At 44.8% G+C, this 23,872-nt stretch overlaps 1 protein-coding gene across 4 annotated transcripts in view; it reads right to left on the bottom strand.

The window, feature by feature from the left end:
- Positions 1-23,872, bottom strand: part of AKT3 (AKT serine/threonine kinase 3) — a 1,010,799-nt gene that overhangs the window by 306,064 nt on the left and 680,863 nt on the right. For all 4 annotated transcript variants that reach the window (XM_029593967.1, XM_029593963.1, XM_029593964.1 and 1 more), the window contains one exon: positions 13,886-13,954. In XM_029593967.1, the coding sequence (XP_029449827.1) occupies positions 13,886-13,954 (69 nt within the window). The remainder of the gene's footprint in view (positions 1-13,885; positions 13,955-23,872) is intronic.

The following is a 23,872-nucleotide window of genomic DNA, read 5'->3' as shown; positions in this document are numbered from 1 at the left end:
TGCAGCTCCTCCCTTCAGGGTTGCCCTCTGGAGTACCTCCTGATTGGTCAAGCCTCACGCCCCCCGTTCTGCGGTCTGTCTGGCACTCCTCCCCTCGGAGTCTCTGCCCAGGTATTACCTCCAGTCTACTCTCCACGGGGGTATTCTCCTGGTACCACGGGACCTCTCCATTGCCTCACTCACAGCTCTCTGCTGTCTCTGACTTCGCCTCCCGATGGGGCAGACCTGTGGAGGTCCTTCCCACAGGTAGTAACAACTTGCATCTCGGGCCAGGGGCCCACAAATCATAAGAGATTGCCAAGTCCATGGACCCAGCAGAGGTCTCGGCCTTCCAGGCCATCCCTGGCCTGGCGCAAAAGATCAACGAACAGCAAAAGTTCTTAGAGTTTCTGGACGCCGCCATAGACAACCTGAGCTCTCATCTAGATGCTACTGTGACTGCCACTACCACGTCTATCAAGCTCAATACCTCTACCTATATGCCGGCTCCTCGGCTGATTGTGCCCTTGCCGGCACCACCATGCTTTTCTGGGAACCCTCTCCTGTGCCGGGGATTCCTGAACCAATGCAATATGCATTTCTGTCTGCAACTTGCTTACTTTCCAGATGAGATCACCAAGACCACATACATCCTGGCCCTTCTGGATGGTAAGGCCTTGGGCTGGGCATCACCTCTCTGGGAACGAGCAGACCCGGTCCTTCAGGACCTTCCAGCGTTACTGGCCCTGTTTCGGTCCATCTTTGAAGACCCTGGTCGACAAACAGTGTCTGGTTCATCCCTTTGGCATCTTTAGCAAGGCTCTCGCCCTTTAACGGACTATGTCATTGAATTCTGCACCCTTGCGTCGGAATTACATTGGGATGCAGACTGCTTACGTTACATATTCCTCGAAGGCCTGAGTCCTCGGATTAAGGATGAGCTGGCAGATCGCGAATTGCCCTCCTCCTTGGACTCTCTGATTGACCTTTGGCTACAAGAATGCTCTCTGGGGTCCAGAACATCCTGGAAGGCTGCAGCAGGACCATCCCAAGTCAGACATTTGTCCTCTCCTAGACCGAACCCACCATAGAATCCAGTGGAGGAACCCATGCAGATGGGTAGGAGTAGACTTTCACGTAAAGAACGTCGACAGCAGTCTGGCCTCTACCTGTACTGTGGCCAGCCGGGTCATGCTATTGCCAAATGTCCGGTCTGTCCGGGAGAATTCCAGGCCTAGGATCTGATGGAGGACTTCTCCTAGGCCTAATCTCGCCATCTCCTCCACTGACCATTCCCATTTCAATAAAGATGGACAATCAAGAGTTCCACACTTGGCAATCGTGGACTCCAGGGCTGCTGGGAACTTCATTCTAAAGCAGCTCACGGAACATCTACGGATCCTTACCATCTGGTCTCCGGTACCCCTACTTTTTTCCTCGATTCATGGGGAACTTCTTCCTGGTGAAATTACCCACACTACAGCTCCCATCCAGCTATGCACCGGAACCTTGCATGTGGAGACCATCTCGTTCCACATCTTAGACAAGACCATCCATCCGTAGTATTGGGACTACCCTGGCTTCAGCAGCACACCCCACACTTCGACTGGGCCACCCTACAGCTCTCTCGTTGGGGTCCTGCTTGTCATAAGAATTGTCTGGAACCCGTTTCACCGTTGCTTTGTTTGGCAACCACAACCGCTCTTTCCGGCCTTCTGCCGCAATATGCATCCTTCTCCAATGTGTTCTTTAAGAAGGCCATGGATACGTTAACTCCACATTGCTCAAATTACTGAACAATCAACTTGCTACCTAATACGGAGCCCCCACGGGGCAGAATCTATCCTCTCTCACAGACGGAGACCCAAGCCATGTCAGAATACATTTGAGAAAACCTGGCCAAGGGATTCATTCGGCCCTCCAAGTCCCCTGCAGGTGCAGGGTTCTTCTTTGTAGGGAAAAATGATGGCTCCCTGCGCTCTTGCATCGACTACCATGGCCTAAATGAAATAACCCTCAAGGATCGCTACCCACTGCCACTTATCTCTGAGCTCTTCAACAGACTTCAAGCAGCAAAGATCTTCTCAAAGTTAGACCTCCGTGGGCCTATAACTTGGTCCGGATCCGCAAGGGCGATGAGTGGAAAACCGCCTTTAACAGCCGCGACGGACATTTCAAATACCTTGTAATGCCGTTTGGGTTGTGCAATGCACCCGCGGTATTTCAAAACTTGATAAACGAGGTTTTCAGAGATATGCCATATCAGTGTGTAGTCGTATATTTTGATGATATACTAGTTTTTTCACAAGACATCGAAAGTCATCGTTGGGACGTTTCTCAAGTTCTACAGCAGCTGCAGGAGAATCAACTATTCGCCAAGCTTGAAAAGTGTTCATTCGAACAGCAGAACGTCCCTTTCCTGGGCTATGTGGTATCTAGCCAGGGTTTCATATGGATTCTCAGAAATTGAAGAGCATCCATGATTAGCCTCAACCTATAGGCCTCAAGGCCCTCCAGAGATTCCTTGGCTTCGCCAATTACTATCGCTCTTTTATCCACCATTATTCCACTCTGACTGCACCACTCACAGCCATGACTCGTAAGGGGGCCAATCCCTCTCAATGGACACCCGAAGCTATGACGGCTTTTCAGGATCTCAAGGCCGCCTTCCTTAAGGAACCCTGTCTCCATCATTCGGATTCTATGCGTCCGTTTGTGGTTGAGGTCAATGCCTCTGACATCGGCGTTGGAGCCGTATTAAGTCAGTACTCCACTACTCATACGCTGCACCCCTGTTCTTTCTTTTCTCGACGATTTTCACCAGCGGAACACAATTACGCCATCAGGGATAAAGAACTGCTGGCCATCAAGTTGGCGTTTGAGGAATGGCGACCCTGGCTTGAAGGGGCACAGCACCAGATTACCATATATATGGACCTTAAAAATTTGGACTATCTACATCAGGCACAGCGTCTAAACCACCACCAGGCCCGCTGGTCCCTCTTCTTCACACGATTCAATTTCATATTACGTTACCATCCTGGCAATAAAAATGATCACGCTGATGCCCTCTCGTGGTCATTCGTCACCGAGGATGTACCTGATTCACTGCGGCACATCATAGATCCTGCTAGGTTCATTCAGTCGGCCACCTATCCAGTGCCTCCAGGGAAAACTGTAGTTCCTCACCCGCTATGACAGAAGGTGATGCACTGGGCCCACGACTCTCTGACCTCCAGACACCCGGGTCAGTCCAGGATTCTTTTCACCCTTCTACGCTACTATTCGAAAGGACACCCAAGCTTACGTCAGATCCTGTCCTACATGCGCTCCTCATAAGCTTACAGCTGGGAAGCCCTGGGGGCTCTTGCTGCTTACAGCTGGGAAGCCCTGAGGGCTCTTGCAGCCATTTCCCCGAGCGAACCTTGGACCCATATTCGCAACTGATTTTATAGTGGACCTGCCTGTCTCCAGTGGGAAGAACACCATATGGGTCACTGTTGATCGCTTCTCTAAGATGGCACATTTTGTGGCTCTACCTGGCTACCCAACAGCTCCCCAGCTGGCCAAACAGTTTTTTCAGCATGTGTTTCATCTTCCCGGTCTCCCCAAACATATTCTCTCCAACCATGGTGTCCAATTTACTGCACGTTTCTGGAAATATCTTTGCAAGAAGTTGGATATTTCCTTAGACTTCACGTCGGCCTACCATCCTCAAGCCAATGGCCAAACTGAGAGGACCAATAGGACTCTAAAACAATTCCTGCAAATCTACGTGAATCTGCGGCAGGACAACTGGGCCAACCTTCTGCCTTGGGCGGAGTTTGCTTTAAATTCTCATGTGTCCACGTCCACCAGTTCGTCTCCGTTCTAGCTAGTCTACGGGCGCCAACCTTTGCCACTGCTTCCTCTCACGTTGTCCGTGGCATCTCCGGCAGTGCAGGCGACTGCTCAAGAATTACACCAACTGTGGCGCAGTACCCAACAGCTGCTCGAACATGCTGCCTAGAGATCAAAGAAGGCCTTCGACGCTCACTATCACTCAGCACCCTAGTTACAACCTGGAGATAAGTTATGGCTTAGAACTAAGTTCATTCGCCTCAAATTGCCTTCAACACGCTTTGCTCCTATGTATTTTGGCCCCTTTCCTGTATTAAGCTGCCTGGGTCCTGTTACCTACCGACTTCAGTTGCCCTCCTGTATTTCATGTTTCCCTGCTGAAGCCTCTGATTCTCTCTGGATTTTCGAAGAAACCACCGGATCCCGTACTGTTATCCTCCGAGGCCGATGTCACCTACCAAATCCGAGACGTCTTGGACATCAGGAAATATGGCAGGAGAATGGAGTACCTCCTGTCGTGGGAGGGCTTTGGACCTGAAGAAAACAGCTGGGAGCCCATGGCCAATATCCTGGACAAGGATCTCATTCGACAGTTCCATGCCAAGCATCCTCACAAACCCAAACCCCCAGGGAGGGGCCTTAAGAGGGGGGGACTGTTATTCCCTTAGGTCGCAGACTGCTGTGACCGCATGTACTTGCTTCCTGAACTGCTCTCCTGCCCTCCCTGGGCCTGCTTGCAGCTCAAGCCAGCTTTCACTGCTGCGTTCCCTGGGACTCCTCATGGCAGTATGGCCTCTGCCGCTACCCTCCTCGACTTTGGGCCTTCCTAGGCACGTGCCACCAGGCCCTTCTTTGAAGCCTCATTGGCAGGAACATCGGGGGCGTCTCCGGTTGATAACATCATCAGACCGATGTATTTAAACTCCACCTTCACTCTCAGCTAGTGACTTGGCAATAAGTTCCGTTCGTCTTCGACTACTGCCTACATGTTCCTGAGACTTCGCTTCGTGTCTTGGACCCTGTCTGGTACCCGCTCCTCGGGGATCAGTGCACGCCTCGGGGACTCGCTCTCCTCACCTACCCCGCTCCTCAGGCTGGCTCTGAGTCTCCTGGGTTCTAACCTGCAAGGCCTCCTATTCCTCTGGACTACCTCTGCGACATCTCAGCTATCCATGAGTTCTACAGGGGGCTTCCCCACTCCTCAGGGTTGCGCCTGCAACCTGAACAAGACTGTCCGTGCCTTCCGCTCCTCGGGACCATGCTTATGATCTACAGTGACTACCAGAGCCTCCCCGCTCCTCGGGGTAGTGGCCTTTGGCTTCTCTGGGACTTTGCACGTTTCCCCGCTCCTCGGGGTTGCGCCTACATACCATATCGAGACTGCCAACATTTCCCCGCTCCTCGGGGCGGTGCTATGTCATCACCAGAGGCTCAGCTCGGGCTTTCCTGTCCTGTGGGGTGGCCTACGGCATTACTTCCTCATCCTACGCTGTGAGCTCCTCCCCTCGGGGTTGCCCTCCGGAGTACCTCCTGATTGTTCAAGCCTCACGCCTCCTGCTCTGCGGTCTGTCTGGCACTCCTCCCCTCGGGGTCCCTGCCCAGGTATTGCCTCAAGTCTATTCTCCACGAGGGTCTTCTCCTGGGACCGTGGGACCTCTCCATTGCCTCACCCAGAGCTCTCCGCTGTCTCTGACCTCGCCTCCCGACGGTGCAGACCTGTGGTGGGGTCCTTCCCACAGGTAGTAACAACTTGCAACTCTGGCCAAGGGTCCACATACCCACAAATCATAACACTAATTCTAGCTAAGTTCTAGGAAATTACTTTTAGGCTGATTTTCAGGCAATAATCTAGCCAGCTAGATTTGGCTGGCTAATTTAAGTAGTCAGACATTTTTTGAAAATTGGCCTAAATATGATTTCTACGCAATTCTAAAATTCCAGGTAAATAATTTATCTATAACTTATTATATACTAGCTAGGGCAAAAGCATTACATTCTTAAGGTTATCAATTTACAAAACTCAGTCATATCTATCCTGTAGCCCTTGCCAATTCTGAATAAAAAAGCAGAAATAAAGATCAAGAAAACATTGTTAGTCTTTGCTATTGTACTGACAATACTTCTAATGAGCTTTTGAGAGCTATTCTCCCTTCATCAGCTCAATATTCTAGCAAGACTCCTGCTAGCCCCTGGAGGACCCACTGTATGGTGGAACAATAGGAGCAGAGTTCCTCATGACCATGGATTATTTCCCTCAAAGTAAAGCCATTCTCTGCCAGAAGTCTGGGGCAATTCAATACTAAATGAGAAAGAAGTGAAAGTTTCCTGATTTACTTCACTAAACAAGTGAAGGACCAACTACTTCAAATCATTTTGACTAGTGCAATGAATGCTATTATATCAAGGTGTTAGTCAGTACCTGGACCTGGGTGTTGAGTGATCCAATTTGTTTGAAGCCAACATTTTTTACAAGAGATATTCTTGCTTCTTCATTAGCCTATTAGAAGATTACTTTGAGAAAGTAGACTATCACCAAGTCTTTGCATAGATGACAGCTTCTTTTGTTCAAGTTTAGCTATTTAACAGGTCAATACAGTAAAGTGCGGCCGCGGTTACCCCGCTCCTAACTCGCTTTCTACTCACTTTCTGGCCGCATTAGCCCTTCCTGCGATACACAATCCTCTTTAACCGATTCTTACCGCCTCTTTAAATCACCGGGTAACCCCTTCCGCACGCGGCATGTATATTAGATGTAAACGATAAAATTAGCTATTCCCTCCCATACAGTAACACGCGCCCCGACTATCGCTTTTTTACCCTGCTGTTTTGCCGCGCGTTTAACCTGCTAACTTACCGCCTACCCTTACCCCTGCGTTAGAGGCAGGGGTAAGGGTAGGCGGCAAACTTACCCCCAGCCCCCGCTCACCTGCCCTGGCCGCATCAATGGGTGCTGGTCTCCGGGGCAGCCCAGACCTCTCCCCCCTCCTCCCGAAGCAATGAAAGTGGAAAAAATCAAAAAAATCAAAAAAGCCAAAAAAATAAAGTAGCAACGAAGTGGACGGTTCTCCTACGCTCGGGATTGCAGTCCTCTTTCCCCTCCTCCCGAAGCAAGGCGCGTAAAGCAGCCTTGCTTCGGGAGGAGGGGAGAGAGGACTGGCAGTGTAAAGCAATGACTTACTTTTTTCGCAGCCCTCCTCCGGAGACGGACATTGGCAGAGACGGATCGCGGCTCCCCTGCCTCCCAGAGGCGAAGATGGATGCCTGCACGGGCAAAAAGCGGCCCCTGTGCGTGCAATTGGGCCGCTCAAGACGTGACGTCATGACGTTTGGCGTCACGACATGTGACGTCACGTCTTGAGCGGCCCAATTGCACGCACAGGGGCCGCTTTCGCCCGTGCAGGCATCCATCTTCGCCGGGAGGCAGGGGAGCCGCGGGCCGTCTCTGCCGATGCCCGTCTCAGGAGGAGGGCTGTGAAAAAAGTAAGTCATTGCTTTATACTGCCAGTCCTCTCTCCCCTCCTTCCCGAAGCAAGGCTGCTTTACGCGCCTTGCTTTGGGAGGAGGGGAGAGAGGACTGGCAATCTCAAGCATAGGAAAACCGTCCACTTCCTGGTACCTGTCATTTCAAATGTCATTTGAAATGACAGATACCAGCATGTCCGTGAAGCGTTAGGCCAGCGCACCCAGGATACTGTATAGCGCTCTATACAGTAAAATGAGTTGCGCGGGCCTAATGCTTCACAGACGCTTCTTGGACGCGGCTTGCATTTGCAAGCAATTTAAATACAGTATCAAGCGGTAGGTGAGCCGGACTGTGCATGTGGCAACCGCGGGTGCGCCCGGCACTAACGCAGGTCTTCCTACCGCTCCTTACTGTATCGGCCTGTAATTTAGGTAGGCAGAGCACCTTTCCTGTCTGGCACCAACAGCTCAAGGAGACATCTGCATGTAGAATGTTAACTGACTTTGTGATTGTCCATAAGGGAAATAGTCTGCAATGAGATAATGATTTGAAACCAGTGTAGTGATTCATGTAATTGTGCTTGCAAAAAGATTAAGAACAAGATCAAACAAGAGGTACCAAAATAAAGCAGAAAACCAATCTGTGTTGTTGATGCATCTTACCACAAAGAGCTGTAAGAAAGACATGCAGAATGACTGGATGTAAAAAAAAAAAAGTCAATAAAAAATTCTTTATCTACTAACTAGAGAAATTGCCTAATTAGAGAAAAAAACAATAACCTGAACAGAGAAGAGATGAAATGTGTGAATAGGGAGCTTAGAAAGAAATGATGGGGGCAAAAGTAACAAAGTACTCCACTGCTGAACTCTGGACAATTAGTCTCAATGGCCCTTGTGAAGGTGTGGATAACGTTAGGTAGGACTGTGGTGCTTATGGTAGGCAATTAGAAGCTGGGTAATGTTGGCAAATACTCCATTTCAAAAATGCTTCCCCGCCCCCATCCACCTCTGCATCTTTCTACCGCAGCTTGGCCCTGAGAAAAACTGAAGCAGTATCCCAGTTTAAACAGTTACCAAAAGATATTGATATAAGATCAAACATTAGAAAACAAGTAAGGAAAGTAGGCTACATACAGATTCACAAAAACACAGCTTCAAACATTATGCATACATACATGAACACAGATGCACACATTTGAGATATATCTATGTATGGGTCTGTGTGTGGGAATATAGGGGTGCATGGGGAGGGATGTGGGTGTGAGAGGGTAGGGTCTGGATAATGTCTTTGGGGGGAGTGAGGGTATTTGGTGTAGTGCAAGTGTATATGTGTGGTTGAGGTATATGTTCAGCTGACTGTGCGATTGTGAGGTATTGTGGTGTTGTAAGAGGGGTATGCAATCCCTTCCAGCTGCTTCAGTTTTTTCTCTTCTGTGTGTGGGCCAAGCTGCTTTCAGGTTGGGGACGAGGTATAGGCTTCTGTAATGGAGCAGCCACCAACATTCCAAAGTTTCTGTTGCCCACAATAAAGCAAAAGGGGGCGTTGGGGAGCATTCTTTCAGGTTTACAAACTACTCCGAGATATTTTCTTCCATTGTCAGAAATCTGGTGACATTCTAGCTCTTCTCTGGAGAATTATTTTGCCACTTTACATAATTCTTTCCAACATTCCAAATGTTGGAAAGCATAAAATTGGGTGAGCAGGATGATACGACTTATCTTCAAGGAAACAATACTGATCCAGGGACTTAATTTACTTCCTGTCCCCAAATCCCCAAATATGTCTTATATATTGTGCTGCGGAATTAACCACAGATATACAATTTTTTTTTCACCTTCCTCTGGATTAGCACAGAAATGGCTCTTAGGCAGTTAGAAGAATATTAAACTTCTGATCTTTCAGCCTAGCCAATTATCTAACTTCATGCATGTGCTGATGATACATAGTGGAGATTCTGGTGAGTGTAATGTCCTACTACTCTAGCATTTCAGTACTACAGTAGAAAATTCTGAACATATGCTGGACACTCTGTTGCTTTTCCTGTTTCTGCCTTATTTTACAATTAACAAGGAAGTTTTATAAAAATGGTATACATTTTATACATTTTCCAAAAGAGAAAAAAATAACAAAATATACCATATTTTGTGGAATGTTGGTACACATGGGGATGCCAGTGTAGCGTAGTAGTTGAAGCACAGCTGGGAAGCCTGAAGTTCAAATCCCCCTTCCATTACTCACTGTGTAACCCTGAGCAAGTCGCTTAAAGCAGCAGTGCCTCCTAGAAACATATCCAAAAATTTTGTTAAAATGTCTTTTCTCACCCCCATATGTAGTTCCCTATTTTTTCCTTTTATTTTTTTTTTATTTTAATTTTCTCAGAGAAATGTTCTTTCCTTTCATAGTCCTGTTAAGTTCTGAACTGCCATGCTTCTTTCCTGATTTTGCCCAGTGTATCTACAATATCTCTAGATCTCTCCTCACCTTTATTTAGCATACATAATTCAGAAGCTGCAAATGGAAAACTCTAAGAAATGCAGTGATGGATATATTTGCATTAGAGTCTTAAAAATTATTAAGTATTTTATTCTTAACTTGAAAACAAGGGTGTGAAAGAACTGGCTAACTAACTTAGCTAGGGATTTAGATCACTGTATGCATCATTCAGATTTGATCAAAACTGAGTACATGAAATAGCAGATTTAATGTCCTCCTTATTGTTGACAAGAATCCTTTAATCTTGTGATTTTTTTTGCCCAGTACTGCATATATTTACAGTAGTATATTATCATAGATTTTTAGCAGTATCACTGCTAAAACTGCTCTGTGAAAATGAAAGGATTCAGTTCAATATATGCCCTTGCTGGTGTCTTCACGGTCATTTCTATTTTGTTTTCAAGTCAGAATCATTTATTAACCTCTCAGTTACTGATCAGATAAATGAATTGTTCAGTTGTGCTTTAATCCAAGTTGCAACTGCCTCTGCCCCACTGTTGCTCAGATTAACTCCAAGCCTTCCAGCTCTGACTCAAAAAACAAATTCAGACACCTGTGACTTGGTAAATCAGGGTCAGAGAGGTTCACAAGTCAGAACTTCACTCTGCAGCTATTGAAAAATTGCTGGGAAAAAGGCATTTGGTGGAAATGTCTTGGAAATCTTGTCTTTATATGGAACTAAACATTTCAATCTGCTGTTTAAGAGCATGATAAGGGGGAAGAAGGATATGATAAAGCAAGGATAGCCAGAGAGACCAGTGAGAGAATGTCAGTTTTGGTACTGTGTAACTTTGGGCCAGATTCTCTGAATTTGTATGACAGAAACTGAATATCATGTTAGCTGTTTATTGGGTAAACACAGGGTGCATGAGCACAAGGAAACTAGTACGTATTTGTTATAAAACAAACCACATTGCACAATAGCTGAATGTACTAGATACATGGAAGTCAAATGTATCATGCTACTTCGCTCTTCACACTTGATTATCCAAATTTCTATAAAATTACTGTCATAAGAGAGTGAGCTGAACTGCTAAAATTCTAGTGATGCAAGTTACCCCATACAAAATGGGTAGTGGTTCGTAATGTGGGATTCTCCACCATGAGCAAGGTAACAAGAACTTCTCGGTCTATGTCTACAGTTTCTCATCTCCCTCTATTGTGCCTGTACCTTATTTCACTTCAGTATGTTAATCAAATAACTTCCCTTTACCTTCCTCCTTCACTTGTAATAGCAAGTCAAACAATACTACATTCTCTCTGATTTCATACTGTTCATCTGGCCTCCATATCCAATTTACTGACGTGAGATCTGGAATAAAAGATTGTGCTACAATCACTCACACTCCAAGGCATCTTGCAGAGCTTGCCTATCCTGCCTGAAAATGGCAATATGAAAAGTCAGTCACATAAACACTGATGGACAAGGGACACATATGGATTACATAGGGTGGAAAGGCAGGAAGAAACAACAATTTTAAACAGAACACCCTCTTTTCCGTCTTCCAAATTCCTCGTCTCAAATAGCAAATCATATCTCATCTTTCACTTCAAACTTAATAAACAACAAATACAAATTAGCTGACCAGTTCTCTCAAGCCTTTTCCTATACCTATTTCCTACCCTTAAGCCAATGAATTAAGGACAGATATCCAAGTTGAGTTGGTTTGATCTGATGTGATCTAAACCAAAACAGTCAATGTGCTGCCTGCTCCAACCTTCAATGATTACCTTAGGTCTCCTGCTTTTTAATCCAGTAGCCTTCAATGAAACTGCATAACTCAAAGCTATACATAGTATCCTTTTCTAAACTTCAAATTTCTATATGACTGCTAAGGAAAATAATTTTGTCTAGACACAAAGAAAATATGTAATGGAGTAGAATTCAATAAAATTAATTTTAAGAGTTAGGGATGACCATATTATCTCTGACAGGTAGAACCTACATTTGTTTTACAAGGCGACTCAAATGAAAATAAAAACTTTATTATTTCACATACCTATTACATACGTATGACTTCACCAATTTAAAATTTATGCATTAAAAAACAAATCTGTCATCCAAACAATGCACTCCATATATGGGTATCCTATAAACTCAAGACAAATTGTCTTTAAAATAGGTGTGACCTCAGAAATGCTTGCTGGCAAATTTGTCCCAGGAAAAATCAAAATCTTCTATGTTTGTGTCCCAGTCATCGATACAAGTTTAACACAGCATTAAAGCCTCTGTGTTAGCAGAAATTAAGAGATCAGAAACCATGAGCAAAGTATGTGGCAGAATATCTAGAGCTGATATAAGAAAAATTAGTGAGAAGAGATGATGATACACACAGATGGAGAGAAAGATAGAGGAAGAAGGGAGAATAAGAGAGAATGGACTAAAGGCAGAAAGAGAACAGGAAAGGATCTAGGGAGGGGAGGCACAAAAAAGAATGGAGAAAATGAAGAAGTCAGATAACATGAGTGTGTCAGGACAGTTGGAGAAAGATAGTACATGGAGGAAGGAACAATATGCCTGCAATCTAAAAGGGGGAAGAGTGAATGAAGAAAAAAACAGGAAACTAGAAAAAATAAAAATGATGTGGTAGAAAAAAAATCTAGCAATGAAATGGAAAAGGAGTGGGAGGGAATTTTCAAATACTTGAACAGACATTAAACTAGTAGTAAATCAATCACATAAATCAGTGCAAGAATATATAAACAGTTAGAATCAAGAAAATAGGAAAAAAGGTTATTGATAATCTATGATAATTGATTTCAATATATTTTGGGCTGGAACTACCCATAGGAACAAAGTGGGAGAAATCCTTGATAAATTAGTCTCAGTGCTCTTAACAATTGGGTTATGATTTTTAAGATGGCTATTTTCCAGTGATTTTTAATAAATATCAAAACACCAAGACAAGACCAGAAATGGAAAATGTTTAGGGGTACTAAGAAATTTTTTTATAGTTCACATATTTAAAATAGGAGAAGGAAAAAACTGCCTTCATGTATATAATGAGAATACAAAGATTTTCCACTAAGACTCTATAAATCACTAGGCTTACAAAAATATTTTATAATGAATTCTTATCCTTCAAATGGGACAAACCTTTTGTTTCTAGAGCTGTCAATTAGTAAGATATCAAGCAATAACAAATCTAAGAAGGCAAAAATAAGATTGTTTTAGTTAAACAATCTTATGAGATCTCTTGTAAAATGCCAATACTACAAACATTTCACAAAACTAAAACCTATGAAACTGCTAGAACATTTTTTGTGATGCAGCTTTTTGAGATATTGACAATGAAAGGAACACCATCTAGATTGGTGTAATTAGAAATTATTTTTTAAGAAACACTCTATCAGTAATTATATTATTTTAATTATACATTTATTTCTAACAAGTTTTTAAATTTTTCTTATCATTGTTTTTCATCTAAATTTGAAGATGAAGAAACCTTGAAATGTCTAAAATTTGTTCATAGTTTGAAATGGTAGAGCTCAGCAGGATGGTTCAATCCTGTTGCTTCAACCTGCATCTTTTTACTGAAGCACCACAGAAGAAGATTACAGTGGAAAGCTTGAAAAGTTGATCAGATCTCTGTAGAAACCTTAATTTACAAATTATATACTCTGAGAAAAAAGAAACTTACCATTTTATGTCTCTGAATCTTTGATTTTCCATGCATTTTTCTCCATAATACAGCTGCAAACATGCAAACTGAAGCAACATGATTAGCCCATTCTGCTGAGTCAGCTCCAAATGAGCTGCAGCTGCAACTCTGTTCCTCCAAACTGAAGTTCTAAGCTTCTGCAGCTCTGGTCACAAACACATATCAGTCATTCCCATTTTACCAATCCTGAGTGTTTGTTTTGAAATTATTAGTAGGCCCCTCCATCTAAAAGTAAATTTTAAATACACAACTGGAACTAAATCTTCAGTTTCTGACCTTACAGAAATACAGAACAATAAAAAATACAACCTGCTGAAAACAGTATTAAAATAACTAATGGAACGTGGGATGTGCATAATTACATTTCTAATGAGATCTTAAGTAGTTACAATAAGAAATATTACTTCTGCGACAGGTACTGTATTTGTAATTTGTTTCTGTAACTCACCTCTCCTCCATTAACATACTCCATCACAAAACATAAGCGGTCTTTTGTCTGGAAAGAGTATTTCAAAGACTTAAAAGAAAAAGGAAAACAGAGTTACATTCTGTGACTGCAGTTTAAAAAAAAATTACCAAACCAAAAATAAAGAACTCTATAAATCAAGGTACCCAAAACACTACTTCTTTGGATAGAAGAATTACATTGTTATCCTCCTTTGATTACGTTTATTTTCTTTAAGCAGTTTTTATTAATTATAGGTTTTATTCGCTTTAACTCCTTAGGAAGCGGTCACTGCACTGGCCATTATTTATCACAATGAAGGACCAGGGATACAACCACAGTTTAAAATCCTATTAGGAATTACATCCCAACCATAATTATGGAAGGAGAATTCACAGGGACCACAATTTTTCAACTGTTTTTTTTCTGAATGTCTAGCTAAATTGGTTTTGCCAGCCATGTTCAGCCCATGCACTGGAATGAGCTTAGCATACAGGATCTATTATCAGGTAATAAGGGACTTTAGATAAACCTAGATGAGTGAGATGATAGACATGCTGAAAAGCTCTGCATCAGGATTTTCAATCAGTACATGATTCTTGATCCTATTTAGAAAGAAAATTATGCCCCAGCCCTCGTTATATTGCAACCAGCAAAGTAAATATTTTCCAAAAGATCATTACAACTGTAACTATTATTATGAAAAATCTTATTTGTAGAGGTCCTTATTCATCTGCTGTGCAGCTCAACAAGTTACCTGGATAAACGTACCCAGCTAATTTAGGGCCTGATTTTAAAAGCATTTACATGTGTAAAACTGGGTTTTACTTCAGTAAAAGCAAAATTGCTTACCTTGTAATAGGTGTTATCCCAGGACAGCAGGATGTAGTCCTCACATATGGGTGACATCGGTAATGGAGCCCTATGTACGGAAAAACTTCTTTAAAAGTTTCCATGAAACTTTTGAATGGCACCGGAGTGCCTACTGAGCATGCCATGATATTCCCTGCTACAGGGGTCTCCCTTTAGTCTTGTTTTGTAGCAATAAGCGTTAGCCAAAAATAAAATAATAAAATGTATCGGACCCAACTCTGCGGGGTGGCGGGTGGGTTTCGTGAGAACTACATCCTGCTGTCCTGGGATAACACCTATTACAAGGTAAGCAATTTTGCTTTATCCCAGGACAAGCAGGATGCTAGTCCTCACATATGGGTGATTAGCAAGCTAGAGGCTGAGTCATTTTGCAGTGAAGCAACAGTGAGGTATTGTTGATGAAATGAATCAGCCGAAGATCACAGCAGGTTGGATGTAGAAGGAGTTGGGATTAAACTGGAAACAAGTTCTTTAAGACGGAGTGTCCATAGGCTGAATCTTGTCTTCCCTCTTTGTCTAAACAGTAGTGAGCTGCAAAGGTGTGAAGAGAACTCCATGTTGCTGCTTTGCAAATGTCTATAATAGGTACAGAGCGAAGGTGTGCTACTGAGGTTGACATTGCTCTGACTGAGTGTGCTTTTACTCGCCCTTGAAGAGTAAGGCCTGCTTTTTCATAACAAAATTGTATGCAATCTGCTAACCAATTTGACAGAGTATGCTTACCCACTGCTTTACCTGGTTTGTTTGGATCATAGGATACAAACAGCTGACTGGATTTTCTTTGGGCTGTTGTGCGGTTTAAATAGAAGGATAACGCACGCTTACAGTCCAAGGTGTGTAAGGCTCTTTCACCCTGGTGGGAATGAGGCCTAGGAAAGAATGTTGGTAAAACTATTGATTGGTTCAAGTGAAATTCCGTGACAACCTTAGGAAGGAATTTTGGATGTGTACGTAGGACTACTCTGTCATGTAGGAACTTTGTAAAAGGTTCGTATGTTACTAGAGCTTGTAGTTCGCTGACCCTCCTAGCTGATGTAATGGCTATTAGGAAGATAGTCTTCCATGTGAGAAATTTTAGATCACAGGTATTTATGGGTTCAAATGGAGAACGCATAAGCCTGGTTAATAGTACGTTCAGGTCCCATTGTATGCTTGGGGAATGAACTGGAGGTTTTATGTGAGTTAGGCCTCTCATGAATTTACTGACGAGAGGCTGTGTTGAAATAGATGCCTCTCCCAGCTTGTTATGATAAGCTGAGATTGCACTTAAGTGTACTCTTACAGATGAAGTCTTAAGACCAGAGTCTGAGAGATGGTATAGGTAATCTAGTAGTGAGGTAGTGGGGCAAGTGAAAGGATCTAGTGCTTTCTGAGTGCACCACAAAGGAAACCGTTTCCATTTGTAGGAGTAATTTTTTCTAGTGGAAGGTTTACGTGATGCTATCAGCACTTGAGATATAGTGGTTGGAAGGTTGAGAGGTTGTAAGATCAAGCTTTCAACATCCATGCTGTCAGGGACAGGGATTGAAGGTTGGGATGGCGCAACTGACCATGTTCCTGAGTTATGAGATTGGGAGCTACTCCCAGGCGAATTGGATCCCTGACTGAGAGATCTAGCAGTGTGGGGAACCATACTTGTCGAGGCCAATATGGGGCTATGAGTATCATAGTTCCCTTGTCCTGTTGTAGCTTCACTAGTGTTTTGGTTATGAGTGGTATCGGTGGATACGCGTATAACAGGCCTGAATTCCAATGGCGAGCAAAGGCGTCCTTTGGTAGGCTGTTCTGCTGCCAGAGGAGAGAGCAGTAATTGTTCACTTTGTAGTTGAGCTGGGATGCAAAGAGATCTATCGTCGGTTGACCCCAGCGTTGGAAGATCTTGGATGCTATTGCTGGATCCAAGGACCATTCGTGCGGTTGGAACTGACGACTGAGGCGATCTGCTACTATGTTGTGGATGCCTGCTAGATAAGTGGCCCGTAGAAGAATTGAGTGTGTCAGGGCCCAGTCCCAAATCTGCGCTGCTTCTTGACAAAGGAGGTAGGAACCTGTCCCCCCTTGTTTGTTGATGTACCACATGGCTACTGTGTTGTCCGTTTGGATCAGAACAGTCTTGTGTGATAGGCAGTCCCTGAACGCATGCAGTGCATAGCGTATAGCTCGAAGCTCCAGGAAGTTTATTTGAAAAGAGGCTTCGAGCTGTGTCCACTTGCCCTGTGTCTTTAGATGACCAATGTGTGCTCCCCACCCTAAGGTGGATGCATCTGTAGTCAAAGTCACTTGTGGAACTGGTTGCTGGAAAGGTAGGCCTTTGAGCAGGTTGTTCATTGATGTCCACCAGATGAGTGCAGATCTGAGCTCTGGTGTGATATGAATGGGAGTGGACATTGGTTGAGTGGCTTGTATCCACTGTGCTTTGAGTGTCCATTGCAGTAGTCGCATGGTCAATCTGGCCATGGGAGTGACATGAACTGTGGAAGCCATGTGCCCTAGAAGAATGAGGCACTGGTGAGCTGTTACTTGAAGTTGGTTTCGCAGAGTATGAGTCAAGAGGACAAGTGTTTGGGCACGGTCTCTTGGAAGAAAAGCTGTTGCTGTCGCAGTGTTTAGGTCTGCCCCTATGAACTGTATAAGATGAGTTGGTGACAGATGGGATTTCTGGTAGTTGATGAGAAATCCCAAGGAGTGAAGCACTTGGATGGTGAGTTTGAGAGAAGTGAGAGCTCCTTCTTTTGATTGACTTTTGATGAGCCAATTGTCCAGATAAGGGAACACGTGCACTCTGTGCTTGTGGAAGTGTGCCACTGCTGCAGCCATGCACTTTGTGAATACTCGTGGTGCTGATGCAAGGCCGAATGGCAGCACTCTGTATTGAAAGTGCTGATCCAGTACCCGAAAGCGTAGGTATTGGCGATGAGGGGGAAAAATGGGGATGTGAGCGTATGCATCTTGAAGATCCAGAGAGCAGAGCCAATCTCCCCTTTGAAGAAGAGGTAGAATGGTGCCTAGGGACACCATTCTGAATTTTTCTTTTTTGAGAAATTTGTTGAGTTGTCTGAGGTCTAGAATGGGACGAAGGCCTCCTGTTTTCTTTGGAATGAGGAAATATCTGGAGTAGAATCCTCTGCCCTTTTGAGGTCCAGGAACTGGTTCTATGGCCCTGGGACTCAGAAGGGTGGATAATTCTGTTTGAAGAATTATGGAATGTTGATTTACTGTCCAAGATGGAAGTGGTGGGTTTTCTTTTGGGACAGTAAGGAAATCCAATCTGTAACCGTGAGTTGTGATGGATAACACCCACTGGTCGGTGGTGATGGAGGTCCAATTGCTGTGGAAGTATTGTATTCGACCCCCTACTGGTAAATGTGGGAATGGGTTGATCTGGCTGCTGCTCTCTGGGGCTTTTCAAAAACCAGATGTAGTGGCAGTTTGTGGAGGTGGTTGAGCTCTTGCAGGCCTTTGTCTAGGCTGCTGGCGTTGTGTTGGCCGGCCAGTTCTGGGCCTACTTGCTGGGGGGTAATATCGACGTGGGCGATAATAAGGCCGTCGAGTGTCACGCCTTGGAAACTTCCTGGTAGAAGGCTGAGTCTCTTGTGGTTGAGAAGATAACTGTTTTAATGTTTCAGTGTGGTCCTTCAGGGTTGCCACAGCTTCTTTTATCTTCTCTCCAAAAAGATTATCCCCCAAGCAAGGCAGATCTGCTAAATGTTCTTGGACCTCTGGGCGCAGATCAGAGGCCTTGAGCCATGCCCACCTTCTTGCAGCTATACCAGATGCTGATAGTCGTGCAGCAGTCTCGAAACAGTCATAGGTGGCTCGGACCTCATGTTTACCTGATTCGAGGCCTTTATGAATGATGTCCTGTAAGGATTCCTGATATTGTTCAGGAAGAGAGAGAGAGAGTTCTTGAACCTGCTTCCAAAGGTTCCTTTGGTACTGGTTCATATATAGTTGATAGGATGATATCTTTGAAACCAGCATTGAACCTTGAAAGATTTTCCTTCCCAGGTTGTCCAGAAACCTACTCTCTTTCCCAGGTGGTACAGAGGAGTGTGACCTTTGCCGCTTCGCCTTTTTCTGGGCGGACTCGACGACCACTGACTGGTGAGGCAACTGTGTTTTCTGGAACCCTGGGATAGGTTGCACTAGGTAGGTTGCCTTTGCTCTCTTGTTTACTGCCGACACCGATCTTGGATGCTCCCAAATCCTATATTGCAGCTCCTGGAAAACTTCATGGACAGGGACTGCCAGCATTTCCTTGGGAGGGTCCACAAACTGGAGGACTTCCAAGGTCTTTTGACGTGCATCCACTTCTGTTTGAATGGGAAAGGGGATGGTGTCAGCCATTTCTTTAACAAAATTTGTGAAGGAGAGGTCCTCAGGAGGCGACTTCCTGTGGTCATCAGGCGGAGAAGGCTCTGAAAATATCTCTTCATCCGAAGAATAATCAGAACTGGTGTCCACAGGCATCTCACGTGGTGTGTGGTGAGAGATTGGCTGCATAGGTTGTGGTGGTAAGACAGGAGAACGAGGCCTTGGGGGTCTTGGCACTCCAGATGGGCCTGGAATCGGTTCCCCTGGTAATTTATTAGTGAGGATGTCTAGGAGTGTGTCCAGTTTAGTAAAAACTGGATGTAGCATGGAGACATCTTCTTTGGGCACCGGTGCTGGCATCGGTGGTATCGGTGTGGGCACCGGTGTAGGTACTGGTGGCACCGGTGAAGGTATCGGTGGAGGTACCTGTGGCACTGGTGAATGTACCGGAGTAGGCATCGGGACCGGTTCCCGTGGCCTCGTCGGTGTCTGCGGCATCGATGGTGCTGGCTCCCTCGGTGATGGAATCGTCATCGATGGTGTCGATGGCTGAGGCGGAATCGCATCGCGCAGAGCCTGTTGCACCGCTTGACGAATAAAAGAGTCAAGTTCCACTCTCACAGCTGGTGATAACAGAGCAGCTATGGAGGGAGGCGGTGTTGGCGATGCCGATACCTCCTCAGAGCCCTGAGGAGGTACGGAGCCCGGCACCGATATCGGTGGGGATCGCCCTGGATCACTAGGCCTCGGAGCCTCAGTCCCCGTCCGGGGTTTCTTTGCAGGCGAGGCCGTGCCTGTCGATGGATCCTCGGTCATCGTTACCTGGTGTCTTCGATGCCGGTGGCGGTGTTTTTCTTTTTGCTTTTCGCTCCCCGAGGTCGATGCTTTTGATGAAACCGAAGGGGATGGCGTTGAGGCATCTCCCGCCTCCGGACGTTTCTGCTTCAGCATTAGTTGACGGACTGAAGCAGATGGAGAAGATTGCAAGGAGGTCAAAGGCCTTGGAAGCAATTGAATATTGAATAACTGCTCCATCTTTTCGGCCCGAAGACGACGACCTTTAGCTGTCATTTCCGCACATGATTTACATGTTTGGATATTGTGATCTTTGCCTAAGCAAAGAACACATTCAAAGTGAGGGTCGGTGATCGACATTGTCCTCACACAATTTGGGCACTTTTTAAAGCCAGAGGCCATGGCGCCGGACAGCCGTCGACGGCGAAACCCAAAAAATATCGGTCCCAGCCGGAAACCGACAACGGAAAAAGTTACCGCTGGTGATACTGTGGGAAACCCCTGCGGTGGAAGTAATTTTTTCCGAAAAATTGAAATAGGTGAAAATCACCTCAGGACTCCAATTAAACCCGCAATGCTAACGGCTTCGCGGAAAAAAGAAGACTGAAGGGAGACCCCTGTGGCAGGGAATATCATGGCATCCTGGGCATGCTCAGTAGGCACTCCGGTGCCATTCAAAATTTTCATGGAAACTTTTAAAGAAGTTTTTCCCTACATAGGGCTCCATTACCGATGTCACCCATATGTGAGGACTAGCATCCTGCTTGTCCTGGGATAATGACCTTTACTCGAGTAAATGGGTTTTGAAAATTGCTGCGATAGTATGTTATATTATGTGCATAACTCCTTTCAAAATTCACCTGTGTGCCTATATATTCAGCAGCACAACCGCATTAATGAATATATCCAGCTATCCTTCACTTAGAAGGAAAATTTAAGATCCACGCGCATGTGCACATTGACGAGTTGATTTTAAAACATGCACGCATATAAGCGTGTATATATGCGCATGCTGTAAAATCAGTTAATCGCACATACATGTGCGCACGATTGGATATTTGTGTGTGCAAATGCCGTCTCAAGCATGTAAATGGGGGGAATTTTAGTAGGTACTTGCGGCGACACAATAGGCCTTTTTCCTAGTTCGCTCCAGTAAAGGAAAGGACTTCCTAAACCTCCTAGCTAACTTGCCTCCCTTTTACCCTGATAGCCCTGAGCCTTAAAACCCCACTGACTAGCCTTGGTTTTTCTGTTACACAACTTACACGCCATCCATAGCAGAGGAAAAGTTATGCAGTAGGGGTACCCGGTGCACGTTTGTGCATGTAACTACTTCTGCACTGACTTCATGGTACAGTCCTGGCCCACCCATATTCTTGGCTAGGCCCCGCCCAGACCATGCTCCATCCCTTTTTCAGAAAACCTTTTTTATGCGCAAACCAGGAGATGCGTGCGTGGCCGTGGGCTTTTTAAAATCTGCATGGCGCGTGCAGGCCCGAGTCAGGAACATATCTCATGGTTTTTACACGTGCAAGCCTTTGAAAATCGACCAGTTGGCCAGATAACTTTATCTGGCTAACTTTAGGACAAATCTACAGGGCAAACAGAGGTCATTTATTAAAGGTTTTCTCCCATTTTGTGTCTATGGGAAAAATGCTTAGTAAATAGGGCCCAGAGATAGCTGGATCAGTTATCCGGCTAACTCAACTCCTCCCTGTTATGCCCATTTCTCTCCCACAACTTAGCCTAATAAATACTTATCTGGCTATGTGGCGGCCACTGACCATGGCTGAATATCGAAAACACACCACTTAATCAAGAAATTGGAACTTATCTGGCTAAGTGGCACTGAATTCTGGCCTCAAAATGTTTATTCTATAGTCTTAATTAGCACACATAAATTTTAATTTTGTAGCCTGCATTATTTCCTTTCAGATTAACTTATTTTCAACAATACTCCATAGACTTATCAGAAGCATAAACTAGTAATATTCAAGTAAATATACCACTTAAATTTCAACTGTTTAAATTAAATAATTTAATGCTTATATAAGTTAATCAAGTATTTAAAAAAAATATTTTTATGATACTGTCCTCTACTTTGCACAATACCAAAAGAGCAGAATATAAAAATGATAAATAAACAAATGTTCCCAATATTGGGGCAGATTTTCAAAGGCTACGCGCATAACCTGAAAAAAATCTGCCCCTGCGTGCGCCGAGCCTATTTTGCATAGGCTCGGTGGCGCGCGCAAGCCCCGGGATGCGCGTATGTCCCGGGGCTTCGAAAAAGGGGCGGGTCCGGGGGCGTGGCGGCAGTTCGGGGGTGGGGACGAATCCTCCGGCACAGCGGCCTGTGTTGGAGGATGGCGAGCCGGTGCGTGCAAGTTACGCCTGCCTTGGGCAGGCGTAACTTTTAAAATAAAGGTAGGGGAGATGATTTAGTTAGGGATGGGGGGTGGGTTAGATAGGGGAACGTGTGGGGGGCCAAAAAAGTTCACTCTGAGGTCGCTCCGATTTCGGAGCAGCCTTGGAGGGAACAGGGAAAGCCATCGGGGCTCCCCTCGGGCTCGGCGTGTGCAAGGTGCACATGTGTGCACCCCCTTCTGCACGCCGAGCCTGGATTTTATAATATGCGTGCAGCAGCGCACGCATGTTATAAAATTGGGCTTAGATTTGTTCGCGCCGGGTTGTGCGAACAAATCTACGCTCGCGCATACGTTTTAAAATCTGCCCCATAAAGTTTTGTTGTTTATTGAATTTGTCTTACATTTTCACAATTTGGTTCCTTGACATTACATTTACCTTTACAAGCTATCTGCATAAAAAGCCAAATTATCTCCTCTGAGTAGTTTACTGCTGGATGCACAGTGATATATACCCAGTCTAAGATTACTTTACAGAACACTTGGATAAACAATAATCTTTGCTACTGGCAATCCTTTAGTAACGCTTTAAGTATAGCAAAAATGATTTGCATCATTTGCGATGCCAAGAAAGATTTTTAACCACAAATGCAATCTAATATTCTGTTGAAAACAGCAGGTACAAATAACAAAAAAACATCAACTACTGCAGACCAAATTGCAATGAAGTATGCAACTAAACTCAATAAAAACTTAGAGAAAAAAGTTAGTGCTACACACTTTGGTGCAGAACATTTTTAATCAGGTCCTTTGTTCACTAGACCTTTTGGGAGCTCAGGCATGTCAATGCAGGAGATGCATTCAGGTCTTCTGGCAGGAAAGCCAGAGCCCGCTGCTGCACTGGCAACCCCGACCGGCTACAGAGAGGTGCTGAGAAAATCAATCATTTTCCTACCTGTCTTCAATTAGAAAGGGGACTTTAAGTCACCTGGTCTAATTATCCTGGGAATGAGGGGAAAAGCCTAAACAGAAAAATGGGAGGAAAGGGAATATTACTTATCTGTCATGATTTTTCATTCAAGGTAGTATGGGGTAGATATTATAACATGCGCGCGCTACCCGGTGCGCACAAATGTACGCCTGATTTTATAACTTTCTAAAGATCTGAGATACCTACCTACAATCGCTTCCACTGTTCCCCTCTCGCCGGCGGTGCTCTTATTTGGTTGTGTGCGTCCTACTGTGATTAGAGGGGTTGACGCTCGCATGATAATTTATAAGGTGGGATATGTGGGGGAAAAAATGATCCTCTTGCATTGGAAAACGTCTGTGGTGCCCAACCACTGGATGTGGCGGAACGCCTTTCATAGACTGCTTCAGATGGAAAGTATGGTTTCCCGCTCATCACCTGCACACCGCCGCAACTTTCTAAAGATCTGGGATGCCTACCTACAATCGCTTCCACATCAGGCGCGTAGCCGGATTCTCAATGATTAATGGACCTGGACGCCTAGACCATCTTCTCCTCCGGGACTGTTCTGTAGGCTAGTTATGACTTTTAGTTCATACCCGAGCGGGCATATGTATTTACGCAACAGTAGATAAAGGGGCTTCTTGGGATGGGGGAGAAAATTTGTGCACA

Source organism: Rhinatrema bivittatum, chromosome 3 (genome assembly GCF_901001135.1).
Source record: "Rhinatrema bivittatum chromosome 3, aRhiBiv1.1, whole genome shotgun sequence".
NCBI classification, from domain to species: Eukaryota; Metazoa; Chordata; class Amphibia; order Gymnophiona; family Rhinatrematidae; genus Rhinatrema; species Rhinatrema bivittatum.
Note: the sequence above shows the minus strand (reverse complement) of the source record. Positions and strands in the feature narration are given on the sequence as shown.